This window comes from Vespula vulgaris, chromosome 12 (genome assembly GCF_905475345.1).
Source record: "Vespula vulgaris chromosome 12, iyVesVulg1.1, whole genome shotgun sequence".
NCBI classification, from domain to species: domain Eukaryota; kingdom Metazoa; phylum Arthropoda; class Insecta; order Hymenoptera; family Vespidae; genus Vespula; species Vespula vulgaris.
The window spans coordinates 229,525-250,115 of record NC_066597.1 but is presented as its reverse complement, the minus strand read 5'-3'; the positions used below and the strand labels follow the sequence as shown (position 1 = coordinate 250,115).

At 47.7% G+C, this 20,591-nt stretch overlaps 1 protein-coding gene across 1 annotated transcript in view; it reads left to right on the top strand.

Annotated features, from left to right (window-relative positions):
• The window catches only part of LOC127068192 (hormone receptor 4-like), a 52,413-nt gene that overhangs the window by 18,415 nt on the left and 13,407 nt on the right, over positions 1-20,591 (top strand). The window contains exon 3 of the mRNA XM_051004006.1: positions 2,453-2,829. Coding sequence (XP_050859963.1) covers positions 2,453-2,829 — 377 coding nt within the window. The remainder of the gene's footprint in view (positions 1-2,452; positions 2,830-20,591) is intronic.

Here is a 20,591-nt window from a genome sequence, read left to right as displayed (position 1 = left end):
CGAGAAAGAAGATAAGTGGGAAGAGAAGGAAAAGCGAAAGAAACGGGAAAGCTAATCGAAATATATCTATGAAAGGTGCGGGAAGTCTTCTTTTCTTTTCTTTTTCTTTATTCTTTTTTTAAGCTCGGCGTAGACGACGTAGACGACGACGATGGCAGACATCCTAAACGCTCCGTCAAATATTGACACGCAAAATGTTTGCGGACTTAGACGCCGGCCGGCTGCTCCTTCTCGCACAAAAGCTGACCAAAAGCAAACGCTCCACCTTCTCCTTCGACTTTCCGAGCCTTCCCTTTTCTCTTCCTCCTCTCGTTCTCTTCCTCCTTCTTCTACTCCTTCGTCTTCTTCTTTACCTTCTATTCGTTCTCGAACTCGTGGAGTACGTAGGGAGACCCTGGCTCTCTGCACTTTGGCAGTTCAAACACGTCGGACTCGGGGCGTGGTCGCTAATAATTCTAATAACGAAGACTCGATCGTTCCTCGCGTAAGAAACGAGGATTATTTCAGAGCTGCGGAATTTTCTTCGACTCGCTCGCTCCTCCTCCACGGGCAAACGCTATTCCTCGTTAGTTTCGTCTTTTCGAGTCTTTCGGCGGATGAGCACGGAGCTTCGTGATGCTGCTACGTTGGCGAAGAGTGTATTTCGCAGAGAGAGAGAGAGAGAGAGAGAGAGAGAGAGAGAGAGAGAGAGAGAGAGAGATGGATAGACAGAGAGAGGGAGAGAGATAAAGAGGACGTTTAACGAGCGGTGGGTGACGAGCGGTTCAAACCGTTGAACTGGCGATGATGAACGTTGATAAGGTTTTATAGTCGTGTCTCATCCTGTCCCACCAATCGCGATCACAGAGTCGTCCTCGTACACACATCCTCGCCGACTCACCTCGAATATCTCCCCGACGCTTTGTTCGACTTGAAAAATATCTTTCCTCCTTTCCTCGATAAAAGAGATTTTCTAGTCTCGTTCACGGTATCTCCTCCTCCTCCTCCTCCTCCTCCTCTAGCTTCGTTGTTTTCACCGATGATGACTCACGCTCGAGGACAAGGAGGAACTCATCCAAGAAGTTTTTCTCACGTATCGCGTACGAAATCGACTGGGAGGAGTAAGTCGAGCTAGAGCACCTTCTTTCCTACTCGTTCTCGAGCTCGCGCCGAGCTCGCGTCGAGGCCTCCGATGCTCGTATATCGCTTCCTGAATTTTATGCTGCCTACAGAAGCGCAGAGTTAATGAGCTACCAGGTCGAAAGGTTCCTCGAGGGAGACCGACCAAGCAACTTCACTTTTTCTACTATTTTTATTTCCTTCTTTCGCGCTCCCGTCTCTCGGCTCGGATTTCATATCGCCCTTGATTAGCTTTGATTTATGACCGGGAGACAGTAGGAACTAGACTCGGACATTGTCGTTGCTTATCGAAAAATACGTTTCGCGAGGTGAAAGATAACCTGGAATAGATATATCTCGGGATGTACGGGGTGTCCAATTTTACGCGATCCACGCGAGCATCGCGTTCAGATTTGACCTTTGAAAGAATAATCGTTGAATGTCCAAGTTCATCGAGGTTACGAGGAGATATTGCAAAATTTACGAATAATCGATCGGAATCGGACACCCCGTATATAGAAATTACGCACATTTAAGTACACGTAGTTGCTTTCGGCGACGGACTTGAAAATAGACGATAAAGTCTGATATTATGCTATTGCTTATCGTCGATATTATTTTGGTCTTTGGCGTTGTTGGGGGCTTTCAAACGTTGCTTCAACGTATTTACTCAGTCTACGTTTCGACGTCTTAGCGATTATAAGCTAAAGATTTTCCTCCTTGAGTAGATATCGCTAAATTCGATTAGATTCTTAATCTAAACGTTCTAAACTCGCTATCACGATTTATACCAGCGTATTTTTTTCTGTATCAACGCACGGGCACGATTCCATTCGGTCGTTTCTATTCGATCTCGTTGGAGCGAAAGGATCAAAGATCGGATCGACGATTTGAATGAGATAGGAAGAAAAAAAAAGAAACGACGATTTAATCGAATCAAATTTGCTCATAAAATAAGCTCACGAAATTATGCGCATCGGCGTTGCAAAATAGATTCGCTTTTCTTCGTATCAGCAATCGTGGTCGAGCGACAAAAAGCGATTGGCTAGCCGATAAATCCAACTCGCGATAGCCACCGAGGTGCATACACGCGCGTTCCTCGAATTACGAATCAACTCTTTTTTTTTTACGAACGATCGCATATTTTTCTCGAGCCGTCGATCGGCTTGAACGACGAAAGACAGGAAATTAGCTCATCTCTTGGCGAAACGTTGCAAAAGAGACAGAATAGAGGAAGGAAAGCTCTTGGAAAAGTTTTCGATCGTAAAGTTTTACGATCGGTCGAGTCGAAGAGAAAGATGAATACAAAGGGAAGGATTAATACAACGTGTACTCTTTCCTTGTCGAATTTTAGTGGGTACGAGCGGTTACGTAGTGTCAGCGGTACTCGTTCTAATAGTTGGTGCGCTGCTGGCCATCTTGGCGACGGTATCGCATCATCTTCATCACCGTCGGCTCGAGCCTCTGCACGAGTCGAATTCTGCCTCCATTTTGCATCACCATCGCCATCTTCATCATCACCATCAACGACATCATCAACATCATCATCAACAACAACGACAACAACAACAACAACAGCAACAACAGCAAGAGCAAGAGCAAGAGCAAGAGCAACAGCAACGACAACGACAACACCACCGTCGTCGTCAAAAGGATCGAGAAGAATCCCCGCCGGCGTTGCATCAGCAACATTCCTTCCTACAGGATCATCACCGTCATCCTGGAACGCAAGTGAGTTCATCTTCTTTTTAATACCTCTTTACCGTTTTCCTTGCGGCTTGACGCATCATCGGCTAGATCAGTCTTGTTTTTTCTTTTTATCGATCAAAGACTAGATTCATCGATGATGGCTGCTTATTTTTCATTTTACTATGTATATACATATATGTGGACGATTAATGTTTAATGTCATTGTTATTTATCATATCCCTAAATAAATAACAGTACTTTTCCTGTCGTCGGGAGACTTAATACCGAAGGTACACGACGCGTCGTCGACCTTCGACAAGATTATTACACGATTCGTAGAACTCCGAAGGCTGTCTGCAAAAAATTCTCGCTGATATCTAATCTCTCTCTCTTTCTCTTTAATACTCTCGTACATACACCGAGATGACGGTGTGCAGCTGCAGATATCTCGAAGCACATTTTTTCTTTGCTCCAACAGAGCCTGAAAAACGAGGTCACGATCGGCACGCGCCCATCGTTCCGTTTTCTTTTTTCTTCTTCAGTCTCTCTCTCTCTCTCCCTACCTACGTACCTATCTATCTATCTACCTACCTACCTATCTATCTGTCTGTCTGTCAGTCTGTCTGTCTGCCTGCCTGCCTGTCCGTTTGTCCGTCAGTCCGTCAGTCCGTTCGTCCGTCTGTCAGACCTTTCACCAGACGTCGTCTCGCTTTTCTCTTTTCTCTGTCGTCACGGATCTCGAAATATGCAAGTGGAACACGACTACTGCTCGCGAGTGCCTGTTAGCCCCTCGAAAAATGGTCACGTGCGACGTTAACACGCGTCACCGAATTCGAATGATCAAAGTCGCTTCACGATATTTTCCTACCCTTTTCGCAACATCCGGCCGTATTGCGATTGTCCCTGATGCAAGTTGCGACGTTTGAGTTTTTTATCGTACGAGAGATTTTTCAAAGTTAATTGCCGGAATCGGTGATAAGCTTTCGCGTTATAAATCCAATTTGTCGAAAGTTTGGCCATTTTCATAATTACGGGTACATTTCCGTTTGGATTTGGCATTTAATCGTCATCGGTGAATGGACGATTTAGGAAGACGTCTCTCGCTCAGGAAAATCTAAAGGTCGATCCAAACGCGGTCTCTCTTATTCGCCAGCTTCGAAAACTTGCAAGTTAGGAGCGTTGGTACGCCAAAGTCGAGAGGTTTCCTCATCCGGTAGTTCCACCGCTACCATCCGCCAATGCACGCCCTACCCCTTGCTTCCTCTTCACCTCGTCAGTGGTACGCGGACTATTGTTATTGTAGATTGCTTCGCAAATTAGATTACGGAGCCAACCTCCGAACTTGTTTCACCCTGGCAAATAGTCGGTTGAGGAACGGTTTAACCTCTACGACGTCTAAAGCATCCGAAGTTGGAGCTTGGAGACGCAAGAAAAAAGGGATATAACGACTCGGAGCTAGGCTATTTCTCCGTTTCGAGATTTTCTTCCTCGGATATTTCGTGCGACGCTGGAAGGTGCTTATCGATCTTGGAAAAGGTCTCGATAGATATCGCAACCTTCCTTGTTTCTGCCCGTATATTTCCGACTGATACATTTATTTCTATCGACGTCCCTTCCGCCATCCATCGTAAAGTAGAATTTTCGAAAAGTTTCGTCCGCTTCTTCGGTCGCGCGTAGCCGATCTATCCTCGATGTTTTCTCGTTCCGCGAGGAGAACTCATCGATCATCTTATTTCTTTCTTTCCGTCATGCGCAAAGCGCAAACGTCATCGGAACGTCGACGTTTGGGACAGAAAAAGCCTGTATTCGGCAAACGATACAGCGATCTCTTCGTAGCAGACCCACGATCGCGCGAATCGAACGGAAGGATTCGAGGACGTAGCAAAGAAAGCTAACGAGAGTAATGGAAGAACGATCGGCTTCTAAAATTCGCCATAATTCACGATTTATTCAAAAGGATTCTCTTCTTCTGCTGCGCGCACGGTTATTAATTCAGGCGAACCGGACGAGGTCGGTCGGACTATAAATGGGCGAAGCTTGATAGTCACCGTCGATGCCGCGTAAAAAGTTAATATCGCGAACCGTAAAATACGCTACGAACTAGAAATGATTTCCCATCGTGCAGCGAGCGGCCCGCAGCGAGCACCGTCGCTTAATAAAAGGTGCAAATCCACGGGAACGGAGAACGGAGAACGGGGGTAACTAACGAGCTCGGAAGAGCTCGGCCAGAAACGAACGAGATCGTCATTTTGTGCTATCTCGAATTCGCGATTTCCTTCTCGTTCTCGGATCTTTCTCTCTTACGTGGCTTTAATCGAAACTTTAGCTGGGGATGTACGCGCGCGTAAGAGACCGTACAGGTGGATCCTAAGATGGCCGCTGGACGAAGATAGGAAGAGCGAAAGAGAACGAAGGATGGACGAACGGACAGTAGACGAGCGGAGATAGAGGAAGCCGGTGGGGAGTCGAAGCAAATATTACATCTACCATTGTCGTAGTCCGCTGAAATCTTTGGTTGCGTTAGCCGCTCGGTGATGCTCTCTCCTCGCTTCGTTTCTGTCCACCCGTTAGAACGATCTTTCCTTCGATAGAACCGCTTCCGTCGACTCTCAACTTCGATCTCGTTCCTTTCCTCGTACCCCCTGGAAGTGGGTACGCTGTATCCCTCCCTCTCCGGACTTCGCTTTTCTCGAATCGATCGCGCGGAATTCTATCGACGCATTGGTTTCCCTCGGGCATCGCTTTTTCACGAAATTTTCTCGATATTCTCGAACGCACCGATGTTTGTTCTTTCTTCCGTCGCTCTTGCTTTCCCAGTTTCCCTCGTCCGATATATCGAACGAGCCAAAATCGTTGACATCGAAAGTCCCGAAGGCGTCCTTCCGAGCTTTCGAACGAATTTCGTAGGGTAGAGGCAAACTATCCGATTCGAAATTTATTACGTTTGGATCGCGTCCAACTACGATCATAACGGATACGCGCGCGCAACGTCCGAGCTGCCAAATTCACGAAAACTCTGATCGGCCGAGGAAGACGCGGGAGTAAGAACGTAGAGGAGGAAGTAGAAACGCGGCAATAAGAAAATCCGTGGGAATCCGTAAGAGACAAGAAGGAAGAAGCGAAAAAGAAAGAGTTGCTATTCTTTTCTCTCGGACGACTCGTGTTTTCCTAACTAGGTGATTCACGCGAGTTCTGTACGTTGCGCCACGTATAGTCTACGTACGGCGCGTTGTATCGTCTAGACGGTGTATATTTCCGGAAAAAGCTATAAAGGCGAACGTTCGTAGCATAAAAGGCGGACCCGCGCTATCGAGACATTTACGTTACGTAGACGGGTATATCCCTATGACGTCATCGCCTCTCTTTTTCTTTCGAGCGCGCACGCGCACGCGCACGCACGCTCTCTCTCTCTCTCTCTCTCTCTCTCTCTCTCGTATCCATGGATCGTGTAGAGACGCGATACGTAGGAAGTGTTTCAAAGCTCGTTAGTCGGACAACGAGCACTTTCCATGACGTAAAACAAGGATTGCGAGAGGCTTCAGTCTGAGAGTGGTTTAGACGTTCTAATTCGTCAAAACGTCGTAATCGAACGACGGAACTCGTAAAAGAGTCTTTTCCGTGCCGAGGCGCTTCGGAAAGCAGTAGACATTTTTTTGGACGGGCTCCTGACGCGTGGCCTCGCCTGAGACAGACGTTTCCAATGACGTCATCGTAGTGACGTCTACAAACGAGTAGAATCTCGAAGGTGGTCGGAGCCTGGCGTCTTTGGTGGACGGGGGGAGAAGGTATTGAAACGTCGATCCAGCAGGAACCACCGAACCCTTGAAAGCTCTTTGCTCGTTAATCCGGTCGGTGGCTCGTGAAAAGAGCCACGTTCGCGTATATCTCGAAAGAGCTTCGTTCAAAGTCGAAAGCTGGTCGATACGACGAAGACGGATTTCCTTCAGGAGGGAAAGAGAAAACGTAATTCTCGTCTCGGTTAAAAAGTTTTCTCCGAACGAATGAAATTTTTCTTGGAGGGGGAGGGGGAGGGGGAGAACAGAAAAGAGAAAAAAGAAAGAAAAAAAAGATCAAGGTTTCACCGTTAAGAGAATCCCTCGGAGAATCGGAATCCTTTCGGCGATTTTCAGCGCGCGCCTAAGATTATTTTTCGTAAGGATATCAAGGTGCTCTCGGGAGGCCACGTGTCCTCTCTCCCTCTCGTTCTCGATTTAGATAAAACTGCCCCCGAGGCGTTACCTTCCTCTTCGACCTTACAAACTCGCCCTCTCTCTCTTTCTTCTTCGGCGACGTCCTTCTTCTCCACGTGCCGTTCGAATTCAACCCCCGTCAGCCCCCTCGAGGCCTTCAGACTTGCGAACAGAGGGTGTCTGCGTTAAGGGTTACCACCACTACGTCTTCTTAAGGGTCTCCCTTTCTTCTGTTTTTTTTTCTTTTTTCGGAGCTCGCTGTCTGGGTCGTACTTAAAGCGGAAACGTTAGGACGACATCCATCTCGGTCCTCGCTTATTCCCTCGATTTATTTCTTCCCGACCAATTTTATCGTTACGAATTTTATCCACCGCATATTTATGCGAAAACTTTGGCTTTAGCGATCCCATACGGAGACATAATTTCCATACGTCTAATACCTTTCGTATCCTTCGTTTCAACTCTTTGAACATTTAATCGCGTTAAACGTAATATTTCTTCTCGCGTTAGTCGGAGAAAGAAGGAAAACGGCTAGGGTGGTATTAGCTCTTGAGAAATATTTGATAACGGGCTAGAAAACGAGGGCGTGTCGAGCAGCGGCGCATCCCCTATCTCGCAGGCTAATATAGGGTAGGACTACGTTGTACGATATATCGACTGGCAGTATGACAGCCAGATTTCCCTCTCGATTTTCCCTCGGTCGAAGTTGACCCAACGCGAGAGGAAAGAGCGAGAGAGAAATCCAGCGCACCCTTCCGCGGACCACCAACGCGGACCTCTATACTTCTCACGAGCACGCTTTACCCATCATTCGCACGTTTCTCCTGTCTTCTTTTTTCTTTCCTATTTTTCCTCGCAACGATAATGAAAATATCTTTTTTCTTTTCTTTTTTTTTCTCTTTTTTTCCTCATTGTCAAGTCTCTCCGAAACACTCGCGTTCACTCGTATTCCCTTATCGCTCGACGCGTTTTCACGCGGATTCGGAAGCGATAAAACGACTATACGATAGCGACCGTTCTCTCTTATCTACTTTGACGCGAAACGACGGATCTCGAGAGGAAAGGGAGAGAGAGAGAGAGAGAAAGACGACGACGACGACGACGACGACGACGACTCGATCTATACTAAAGACTATTTCGTACAGACGGCTGATACCGATTAAACGGGAATTTACGTGGGTGAGAGAGCCATTTGTACACTTGTACATATCGAGTGATTACGACGATTCCTTTGTCCTTTTCCTCCTCGTCTAAAAAAACAAGAAAAATATCGTTTAATTTTTCATTTTATATTTCTCATTTTTGAATACATTTTTGCGCGCAATTAGCCGTAAGAGAAATTAGGTTGGTTCAGTAGAGCGTGGAGTACGCGAACCAACATCGAAAGACCTATCGTCTAAATATTTAAGGCCTCATGAAAAATTCCTATAGACCCGACCTTCTCACGGAAGCACGGAACTCGCTTCGAGTTCCTAACACGCGTTCGTTCGCTCGCTCGTTCGTTCGCTCACCGGAACTCGGCCAGACCTGGAAAGTAGAGAGAGAGAGAGAGCGCGCGCACGAGAGAGAATTTCGTTTCGGACGTAAAAATTTACGTCCACCTACGATGCATAATTTCCTCGACGTTGCTCGCGGACAGGAAAGTTTCCTCGAGGGGCAAGCAGAACGTATTCCATACACGTTCGCGAGGAGTACCTTCGAGAAAGGTCCACCGTCCTATTTTCCCTTTTACCTCACCGATCCTACCTACGTGACAGTTTAATGTTCCGCCTTTTTCCATTATTTATTTCAGACTCATTTACAAGGACTCGTCTGGAACATGGATTCTACGACGAATCATCGATTTCGTTCGTAACTAATGACTTACCGATCGAATCCTAAATGTGCCCGTTTATTGAAACGCGAGATATTTTCAAACGATATATTTAACAATTGGGAAAAACTCGATCGTTCGCAGACAACTTTGTCTCGGATTTCTATGAATGCGGTACAATGGAGTAGGCCGAGAGAGGCTGTCGAAGGCAGCCGTGCGCCGTGCGTTCTCTTTAGCAGCGGCGCGAGAGAAATTAACTCGAATTTTCACGCTGCCAAAATACTCGCAGCCGTACGAAAGAGAAAGACGGAGGGAGGGCGGGAGACAGAGAGAACGAGAGAGAGAGAAAACACGCTGCCTCTCTGCCAGCTTGTCTGCTGCTGGATCGTTGCTTTTACTCCGGCGAAAGCGAGAGAGAGAGAGAGAGAGAGAGAGAGACGGAGAGTAAGGGGAAGAGAGCGAAGGGGGATGAGAAAGGGGTGGGGATCGAAGCAGAACCGCAGACGCGGTCTGCGGTCCTTCCGCCTGCCGCTCCGCTACTTTTCGGACTTTCCTGCACGTGTCCGCTTCTCTCTCTCTCTCTCTTCCTCGATGTGTTTATCGATCGCCTCCCCCCGTTGTCGGAGCATCCGGACGATGAATTAAGCCTTCGACCACGAAAGTGGAATTCTAATCGCCTCCTCCAGCTCTCTCGCCCTCTTTCTCTCTCCGTCTCTGCTCCGTCTGTCCTTTCGACGCAAGCTCGACCCCACCTCCTCGTCCTTTCTATTCCTCTCTTTATCCTCGTGTTTCGTTGCTAGATGAATGGGACCGAAACAGTCGAAATCGCTATCCCTCCTCCGGCCGACGAATAAAACCGGTATATGCTGTTCTTTCGCGTTTTGCGAGACAATTAGGATCGGAGACGCGAGCGTGGGTGTTGTCGAAAGGAGAATCCAACGTGGATCGCGAATATTTTTTAAAGGAACGATTCGAGGAATCTAACCTTCGCGACCTTTTCACGTGGCAAAGAGACCGACGCGTCGACGAGTCTTCGTTCGATCGCGGCATAGACGGAGGCAGCGGCGGTTTACGGCGCCTGGAGGCAGCACGGTGAAAGCCGATCGTCTAGACGCGATCATCGCGGTGTCGATGTTACGACAATTTGAAACCGCAAAGTCTTTCGAGGAATCGTGTCACACCGCGTCTCTCCACGGCTCGTCCTCTCCATTCGTATTCCTACTCGTCGCTCGACTTTTCGCGAAATCTACTCTTCTTGCTCGATCGTACGATATCGCGGATTGGTGGAAGTATCGTAAAACGGGTTGTTGCGTCGCTACCTTGAAATCGTCCTCGTCCTTCGTCCAAGGCGAAGGAAACGAGTTAGAGGTCGGACCGAGACTTTTCTCGATCGGCGTTTTATCGGTTTTATCGCGGCGCAGCCTCGGCCGAAGGAACCTCGACCCAGTCCCCGTCGAGGACACGGAGGAAACTACGAGACGACGTGTCCTGCAGCGAGAAACGACTCCGTTAATCTCGACCTCGTCGGACCATTCCTGGCCGGCGTCGACGGACGTCGCGACGATGGCCGGCCGGTCGGACGAGGAACGAGCGAGTTCCTCCGCGCGAGACAAACAGGACTGCATACGAGGAATTTGCATACGAGCTGGCTCCTCGTCGACGTAGGACGACCTGTCGTTCTCGTCCAGTCAAGAACGAGTCTCTCCTCCTACCCCCCTCCGCCCTCGCGCTTCGCCTCCTGCCAAAGTATTCTTAAAATAGTTTTCGATCGCGTCTGCTCTCGCTTTCTACTACAAGTATATCTTCTACTTTAACACGGTTTGCCCAGATGGCAGATTTTCTAAACCCTTTTGTGGCTAACGGGATGGTTCCTAGGTCTTCGTTTTTAAAAAGGAGCAAGAGCTGGAAGAGTCCTTGGGACAAATGTGTCTGCTCTCGAAGCACGTTGCTGACAAATGACTTTTTTAGAGGCCCCAGACGAAAGGGTTCCTCGTCCTTCGAACTCTTTCTCCTCTAGTCTCTCGCTCGATTCGTAGGCCGCGCGTACGTATACGAAAGAGGAGGAGCGAGAGAGAAGCGGGGTGTGCCTTTTGGAAGATTCGCTCTTTCCGAGAAAATTTCTGGTAACGAGTACATTGTGCTTCTCTTCCTGACGCGAGTTGACGTGCTCCCGGTGGGGAGAGGGAGGGAGAGAGAGAGAGAGAGAGAGCCGAGCTTTTGAAGGGATGAAAAATTCTATACATTCGTAAAAAGCTCTTTTCGTCGAGCTTGCGAAAGATTTCCCCCGTGCTGCGTTAAGAACGAATTCGTACGGCTAATGAAAGGAGATTCATCGTCGTTAATGAATAAAGCATGTAAAAAGAGAATGAAATTTCATCGAACCGTGTCGTCGAAAGGTCGTAACCGATCGCACGGTTTCTTCTTCTTCTTCTAGTTCGCGAAATAATCGTTGGCGATCAATCGTGTATCGTCGGCGTGCGTAAAACGGGTCGACTTGTCTAGACGATTACGCGATAGGCCGCCACCGGTGAAAGGGGATTGATTGAAACCCGTAGAGCAGTGCTGCTTCGCAAAAGGAAAGAAGGGCCGGCTCGTAGGGGGACAGCTCGCGTAGCTCGGGTCTTTTCGGATACGTAAGACGCGTGCGTTCGAACGCGTAAGAAGAAGAAGAAAACGAAGAAAAGAAAGGAAAAACAGGATGATATAGAAGGATAAAGCGCGCGAGTACGAGAACGATTGTGCGCTCGAACGGAACTGAACTAGGGATTATTACCGGCTCGCCGGTGTTTCCAGCTAGCAGGATGTTCGACCAGCAACGAAATGACGTAGTCCGAGGTTCTCGCACACGACTTCCGCCACACGGATAACGCTCGACCGCTTCCAGGAGAGCTAATGACGCGTACCGCGCTTCGTGGGAAAGCGCGAGCAGCGATTCGACCGATAGATTTTACGCTCGGGGCGAGTATCGGCTGCGTTCGAGTCACTCCGGCTTCTTCTAATTAGGCCAGTACCTTGGATCGTTGCTCCCTCTTCGATCCTTGGAACTCGTTCAAAATCTTTCCGTCCTAATCTTCGTAACGATCCCTCTTTTCGAATCCTCCTTTTATTCGCGATCACCTTTGTAATTAATTACGCTCTACGTTCGTCAATTTTTTCCGCAGTCGTTCGCACGATCGTCTTTGCGATCGTAAAGCGAGTCAGTAAACCGTTTGAAAGTTCAGCCCCGTTCTTAGCCGCCAGTCGCGCAGCTCTTTCTCGCGTGTAAATCTTTCCGCATTATCTGCCGATCCATCGCGCTATCATTAAAGTAGCCATCTTATATAGAAGCGTGAACGCAAAGAAAAGCCTTAACCTCGCTTCTCCTCTCTTCCTTGGCATAACGAGCGTCGAGCATCGTGTCTTCCTTCTTTTACACCTTGCATTATCGTGCGATAAACTCAGCCTGTCGCTTCTCGGAAAGCGGCTCTTTAAGCAGATAGCATAGTGATAGTGTTATTACAGTTATTATTATTATCATCGTCATCATCGTCGTCTTAGTAGTCGTGAGGTCGTTCGCGAGAAACAAGCATGATCCGTCAGAGCGTAAATTTCCGTCAGTTTTCTAGATCGTTAACGTCATCCTCGTTCCTGCCCTCCTTTCAACTTGCTCTCCCCCCCCCCCCCTTGTTTTGCTTTTTTCTTTATTTTCCTTTTTATTTTTTCTTTTTAATACATCTTGCAGCAGCACGTCTTTGCACTCATCGTTTAACCGTTGCCCTCGACTTTTTGTAAATCTTTCCAAGTTCGACGACCCAGTCTGATCTCCGTTCGACTTTTTCGTTTCATTATCAGAAGCGTTTCTTTCGAATATTATCGGTATATATACGTTCGTACGTACGCGCGTGTGTCTCGAAGGAACCCTCGTCTCTCTTCCTCTACGCTCTCTTTCTCTCTCTCTCTTTTCTAAGGGAAAGATTGTGGGCCGATTTAATGTCTCATTTATCCACTTGTAATCTCGAGACAACGGTTATTGTGTCTAAAAGTCTCGACGAAGGCTCGAAGCTGAAGAAGGAGGAGTGAGATTCGAGACGACGAGTGAATCAAAGCTCGAGTACACCAGCTACTCTTTCTCTCTCGCTTGCTCCTTCGCGAGTTCTCGCTTATTGTGTCTAATGACTCAGACGCTGGTTATACTCGTCTCTTTCTTCGTTTTTTTCTCTCTCTCTCTCTCTCTCGCCCTCTCCAGACGAGGAGAAGCATACGGACGGACGGACGGACGGACGGACAGACGGACAGACAGAGAGACAGACAGTGGCCAGACACTCGTCGTAGTACGTTCGCCTTGTTGTTTTGTCCTCTTCTCTACTTTCTTTCTTTATTCGTCTCTCTTTCTCTATCTCTCTCTTTTCCTTTCTTTCTATGCAATGTCCCGCAACCATTTAGGTCATAGTCGAATGGTCGTGGCCTTTTTCGCGATCGCGTGCACGAACTCGATTCGAACTCGGCGTAACGAGCTTTTATTAGCTCGCCTTTGAGATTTAGTACACCAGCGAGTACTTCCCCTTTTTTCTTTTTCTCCTTCTCCTTCTCCTTCTGTTTCTTTTTCTTCGAGGATCGATCGTAAACTTTTTCGATCTCGAACCATGGGATTCGAAACGTACTTGCTTGTTTGCTGCTCGCTCGCTTGCTTGATCGCTTCGTTCGTTGGTACTCGAGGTCGGTCACCCTGAAAAGAAGAAGAAGAAGAAGAAGAAGAAGAAGAAGAAGAAGAAGAAGACGACGACGACGAAAAGGAAGAAGAGTGGAAAGAGGCTGACCAGTCGAGTTTACTCTCTGCAGTCGACCAGTCTCCTCTTCTCCCGAGCCTCGTTCCTCTTTACTTCTTCTTCGTTACTTCTCTCGACTTTCACCGACGCGAAAAATTTAAAAAGGTACCTCGGTCCGGGTCAAGTTGAAGGGGCCGTTTGACGATGACTAATTAATTAAAGAACGCCAACGATCGTCCCTAACTACAAGACTTTTCTTCCTTTCTGACAAATTTTCATCGTAAAGCCCTGAAACGAAATGTCTAATTAAATTTAAATCGCTGTTGATATTAATCGATCGGAGGAAAAGATTAAAAATCGTGATCCTTTTCCGGTGACATTTCGAAAAAATGTCTATTCCACTTTTCGGTAGATCTTTGATCGTTATCGGTCGCCGAGGTACGATCGACGTCCTCCTCGACAATGCACTTCCTTTCCGCTCGGGGTGCGTCGCGTTATCTCGAAAATTACCCTCTCATTTTATTCTTCTTTAATATCACGGTCCGGCTAATTACGAGCGCGCGAAAATATTCTTTAATTACCGTTCCCCTCTCGTAATCAGCGCTTCCCTGAAACGCGACGCGTCGGAGAAAGAATAGGGAGACGAAGAAGGAAAGAGAAAAAAAGAATTGCACGTAAAGGAAGAAGAAAAAGTCGTCGCGAGAGATCATTGAAATTAAAAAAAAAAAATTGTTATCGTCTTTCAAAAAGTTTCTCTTCGTCCAATCGTTCCTTGAAAAAGAAGATAAAAAATAGAGAAGGAAGATCGCAAGAAGGGACGATCACACTGGCAGATTCGTACGTTTTCTTACTCAAGCGAAAAGAATGCGAGCTATCCTGCGCGCGCGAAGCATCTTCCGACACGACACGAGTGAGATTGAGAGAGAGAGAGAGAGAGAGAGAGACATAGTAGGAGGAGGAAAACGTGGGAGGACGCGTGTACGTAAATAGCCGAAAAGTTACGGCACGGTCCGTTTTCACGCGCTGTTACGCTTCGTTCGGTGTTTTCCTGAAAAAAGTTTTGGAAACTTAAGAAATAGGAGGAGAAAGAAGGTGGTGGATTTACGCGTCGGAGAAAATTTTATCGGACGATTAAAATATACATTTACGTCGCAAGAAAAAGAAACGACCAAGGGAAGAATCGAAACGCAGCATCCACGCGAGGGTTGCGAAGCGTCGCGACGGTGTCGCGACATCGCCATCGCCCTTCCGTCCTTGCTCCCACCCTCGTTCGTCGCTGTACTCGTTTTTCGATGAGCTACAAAGGGTTGTCGGCGATCGTTTTCCGCGCACACCGTTCTACACACACGCGCGCGTGTACGTACATTTTTTCTCCCTCCTTCTTCGTCCTTTCCGCTCTTTCTCTCTTCTTTCTTTTTTATATTCTTCTTTTTTTTATATATCCTTTTTTTTTGACACTCGCTTCGGGTGTCCGGTGGAATCGAAGCACACCCGGGAGACCAATATCGAGGCACGTCCATTTCGCGCGGCAGATTATTTGGAACGTTGTTAGGGGAGAAAAAGAGGGAGGGAGAGAACGAGCCTGAACACGACGCGTGCTGGGATCGAGCGCGTAGGTCAGGCATTCTCGGCCATCTCTCTCTCTCTCTCTCTCTCTCTTTCGCAGGCCAGACTATCGATTTCATCAAAATTTAATACGACTGCGAGTTGCCTTTTTCTCTCTCTCTCGTAACGTTGGCAAGACGTGGACGAGTCTCCTTTGGAAGGTTCGTCCCTCGGCCCTCGAAGAATATTTTTCAAGCTACTTTTCTTTCTCTTATCGAGTATCGAGGAGCGTTTTAGAAGAAGAAACCAAACTAAAACGAATTCGACTCCTTCGCCACGTCTGCGAATTTACTCGCGCGTGTACGATCGCCAGATTTATCGTTCCCTTTCGATTCGGAATATCAAAGAGTCGTCCCTCGTTCTCCGTCTCTTTCTTTCGTAGAATATTCCCCGTCGTTCGAAAGACGCGACCCATCCTATCGAGCTCTTCTTCGTATCTTCCTCGACTTTGGATTAAACGATCTCGTCGTTCTCTTTGCAGAATACGAAATATATCTTTTATTCAATTTTTCTTTCTTTTCGATCGACCATTACAGTGATTGTCTATCGATATTCGTTAATAATTTTCAACGGATTGGGATGATTTAAATGGAGGAAGAAACGAAGGAAGAAAAAGTACGGACGGGAAGAAGACGAAGACGAAGACGAAGACGAAGACGAAGACGAAGACGAAGACGAAGAAGAAGTAGAAGAGGAAAAAGAGGTTGCTTCGCAGCGTTTCTCTCTGGATGTAACCAAGAGGAGAGAAGAAGAGAAAACGATGAAGCGATGGGGGGGATAAGGGAGGGAGAGGTAGTAGTCGTAGCGACGGCCCTGAGATATGATAGCCGGTTATCATACCTCCCCGCTATACCTCCGTTACCCTCTCTTCTCTCCTTCTTTTGCCCTCCATCCCCTCCTTTCTACCGTCTCGCCGACAACCGGTCGTCTAGACGGCGCGCACACACTGACGCGCCTTCGCATCGCTCTCTCTCTCTCTCTCTCTCTTTCCTCCCTTCCCCTCCCCTCCTCTGGCCCCTTCTCTTTTTCTTCCTTCGTCCCTTGCGATAGAGTCGCGAATCGGAAGAAAAGCAGATTCTTCTTCTTTTTCTCTTTTTCTTCTTTGTTTCGTGCCATTTTATTTTCCCTTTACATTTTCTTTTTTTTCCGAGCTTTTCCATCTTGCTAACTTAATCGCTATTACGCAACTGTATCAAATCGAAAGTTTATACCTTTTTAAGCGATGCCAAACTCCGAAACATAATTTTACTTTCGAGAGAAAGAGGAAGGGGGAGAGAGAGAGAGAAAGAGAGAGGAGATCGATCTAGAGTAGGATCGAGCAAAAGTTGCGCGTGCACGCATATAAGCGAGGAGTATAAAAGGAGTAGGTGGGAGTAAAAGTAAGACAAGGATGAAAACAAGGAGGAGAAGAGCAGGTGGCGAGGATAGTGGTGGGGGCCCGAGTGGTCTTCTCTCTAGCAAAAAGAGGGGGGAGGAGGAGGGCGAGTGGCACGCGCTGCTTTCGACTCGTCAAAACAGAAAGCGACAGTCGGTCAAAACGACATTAGAGAAAGAAAGAGCGAGAGGTAGTCGTTTTGCCGTCACTGCTCGCGACCTTGGCCGAGGTAAGGTCAACCTCTGAGGCTCCTTAAAGCGCGTCTCTTCTGCAGTTTCGCGAGACTACCTACATACCTCTTTCTCTCTCTCTCTCTCGCTCTCGCGCGCGCGCGCGCGCTTTCTCTTACGCTTCCACGATCTCGCTTGTGGGTTGCGTCTGTGAGACTTTAGACTCACTCTATCTCTCTCGTTTGGTGTCACAGTCGGATGGTGGGGGAAACGAACGTCTGTTGGTACCCCCTAGACGAGTATACGTGTATTTGTACGACTGTCGCAATCGAGGGCAACACCGATCTTCTCTTTCTCTCTCTCTCTCTCTCTCTCTCTCTCTTTCGCGCTACTCGTTTAATGATTTCATTGATTTAAACGATTTCACGATCGTAGAGTTCGGCTATCGATCCGAGTGTTGTAGCAGTATCAAACCCGTTATAATTTCAAGGGTAATTTCCCCTCGATTGGAAGGGTAGAGTATATTCGAATCAATGGAGTCAAATGAGAAAGAGGGAGAGAGAGAAAGTATACGCGCGTTTACGACTCTTGTAGAAATTCCAAAGAACTATCTTCCCGTTTTTCATTTTCCTCTTTCTCTCTTTCTTTCTTTCGTCACATCGAAAGAACGAAGTAACTTCGACGTTGAAAATCAAGACCACCCTCGATCTTTCTTTGCCAGTCTTCTTTATGTACATTGTGTATCATACATACTCTCGTACGTACATATATGTATATGCGAGTCGTTCGCGAAGTCTCGTCTCTCGTAGGTCGCTTGCCACCGCTTCGCGGCTGATTTTTCCGTCGCCCGTGCAAGACACGAACGAGAATGAGGAGGAGAAGGAGGAGGGGGAGGTGGTAGTGGAGGAGGAGGAGGAGGAGGAGGAGGAGGAGGAGGTGGGAGAGGAGGAGAGATGGCGGAGGAGGTGAGCCGAAGAAGAGCGTGGAAGAGGGAGAGGAGCCGACCGGCTGACGATGGTCGCGTCGAGCCGCACGAGGGAGAGTGAGAGAGAGAGAAAGGGTGGTGCGGGAGCGTCGCGTCGTCCTCTTCGTCGATACGCGCACACAAACATACACAGAAAACTCGGAGAGACGAATGCGCATTGGTAGGGGTAAACGCGAGCGCCTCGCGCCGTCGAGTGGGGAAGTCGAGTAGGTGGGGGTAACACGACGGTGCTGCAGCCTGACAGCCACCGGACGAGTTCAGTCTGCCGTCGGACTTGGAACGCGTTGGGTTTCGTTGTGCGCTAACGGACGCGCATTTACGCACGACGACACGACTTTATACTCTCTCTTCTTCTTCTTCTTCTTCTTCTTCTTCTTCTTCTTCTTCTTCTTCTTCTTCTTCTTCTTCCTCCTCCTCCTCTTCTTACTCTTCTTTTTCTTCTTCTTCTTCTTCTTCTCCTACACTTTTCTTTTCGCTCTTTTTCTTATTATTTCTTTCCCTCGTCCAAGCGTCGCCAAAGCATCGTCCTAGCATCGTCCTATCATTCCACGTACCTTCCGTAGAAATATCGACGTTCCTTTCGATATCTCTCCATCCATCTCCTTCGTCGAACGAAGAATCCAGCTGCGAAGATAAAAACGAAAAACGGCTTTCGCGAAATACTCGGATGTAGCAGAAGAGTGACGTTTCCGCGAATCGCATCGGTGGAAGTCGGCCAATAGAGTCGTGTGCCTAAGAAACACGTCGTCTATTCTTCTGCAAACTTCTCTCTTCGTAATTCGTCCTCATCTTTTTCTTCTCTTTCTTCGACGCAGAAGAAGAAAAAGATATCGTGTGTCTTGCGGATATCAGTGCGCGAGGGAAAGGACGGAGCCGAAGATATTATTCGACCGCGAGTGTCGGAGGCGAAATTCCTGTGCTTCGATTGCTTGTTCGCGCGCGCGAGAGAGAGAGAGAGAGAGAAAAGAAGAAAGTGGGGGGCGGGGTGGGAGAGAAGAAAAGTAACATCGTCGTTTCTCGTTTCTCTCGTATCTCCCATCACGAAAAAGAGGGTTGCGCGGGCCAGAAGAGACAAGGATCTCTAGGAGGTGGGGAGTTGAAAGTGCAACGATAGAGAAGAGAATCGTCGACGGTGGCAGCTTGACAGCTGACGGTGGTGGTGCGGTGTCTAGCTAGTTTCCAGTTTCCTCGGCAACCTGGCGGCTCCGTTCAAATGAAGCTGAGGCGTCGCTGCATGCAGACGCTCGGCGTCTCCGTCAAACAGTTGAGGAGAAAGCTCTTCGAGTTGGGCGCACGCATATTACACGCACAGGGCTCGAAACCGCGCGACATGGCCTTGGTGGTACGTTTTGTGGCTTTTCACCAACAAACATATATCCACGTATTATTTTTTTCTTTCTTTCTCCTTTCACACAGCCAAAGAAAGAGCGTCGTACTCGCCGTTAATCGATACGCGAATCGTTTCCATAAGAAATAACGAAACGATGGAAAAGTCGCGAGAGCGACTATCAATTTTTTAACGTCGAATTTAAAAAAGCACGTCAAAGTTGATTCTTCGCTTCGATCCGCGTTCGTCCTATTAGAGAGGGAAGCTTTCGTTTCTATCCGCTTTAAACCACGGTAGAGGGAGAGAGAGAGAGAGAGAGAGAGGGGAAGAGGCAGACGTAGACGGTCTCTTCGATCGACCGACGGACAATGCCGAGGAGAGAAGAGTAGAAGGAAAAGAAAAAGAAAAATCAAACGTCGTTGTCTATGCGCTTCTCTCGACGTTTAATAAATTAGCGTTAAACTCGTTAGGCAGGCACACTCGGTCGAGAGACGTGATTTTTGTGACGTACGCATACTCACGCACGCGCATTCTATCGCTTATTATTCATAACGCGATACTTGGTATGTTTACAGTTTAAGAAAATACATATTTATAGGCGGTTACGAGTGCCCAAGAAAATTTTGCAACAACGATGTACGTACGTCTCATCGAGGTTTCTATTAACGAAAACAAATAGTATTCGTCTGCGTCTTTTTCTTCTCGTTTTTTCTTTATCATTTCGTCGTACTACCGACTTTGCGTCGATAACGTAAACACGTCGGTATCTTTGAAACGTTCTCTTTCGCTGTATTTCCTATTCTCGAATAATACTCGATACCGAGCAACGTCGTCGTCGTCGTCGTGAAAAAAAGAGAGAAAGGGAGAGGGATTTTTAACGTCCCTGTAATTTTTCTTTCTTCCCACGTCTTTATCCCCGATGGAATCGCAGACGTCGGTAATACGCTCGTGAGTTGTGGAAAAAGAGGAAAAATTCTATGTGCCCCTCTATGCGAGCTCCGATTTTGCAGCTAGCGAATATAAGTTAGAGATAGAGAGAGAGAGGGAAGTACGAGGGGAAATATAAGAGGAGGGAGAAAGAGAGAGGCCGTTACACCGTCTGCCTCGTGTTTCTTCCGTCTGGCCCAGAATGCGAACCGGGCTTTCACTGCAGTTTTCTCGTCTGGGTCGGCAGCCCGTCTCTCTTTCTCTCTCTCTTCTTACGTCCCTTCTCCATTCATCTCTCTCTCTCTCTCTCTCTCTCTCTCTCTCTCTCTCTCTCTCTCTCTCTCTCTCTCTTTCGCTCGCGTCTCGTCGGTCGATACCTTCGCGTTGCACTTTTAAATGTCATCAGCCTTCGTGCGAGTCTCTCCGAGCTGCTCGAGTATAGAACGAGAAAGAGCGAGAGAGATACGGTCCTTTTCTTTCTTAGGTAGGACTTTTCTTTTAAACCTTGCGAAGGAGCGATGGGAACGAACGAGCTTCGTTGCAAAGTCGACACGCTGATTCGCACGTGCAAACCATTCTCCGATTGCCCCCTAATCCGTTGATCGAATCGAACGACCCTTATCGGACCAAATGAAATATAAATGAATTCTAATAAGAGTTCCGACAT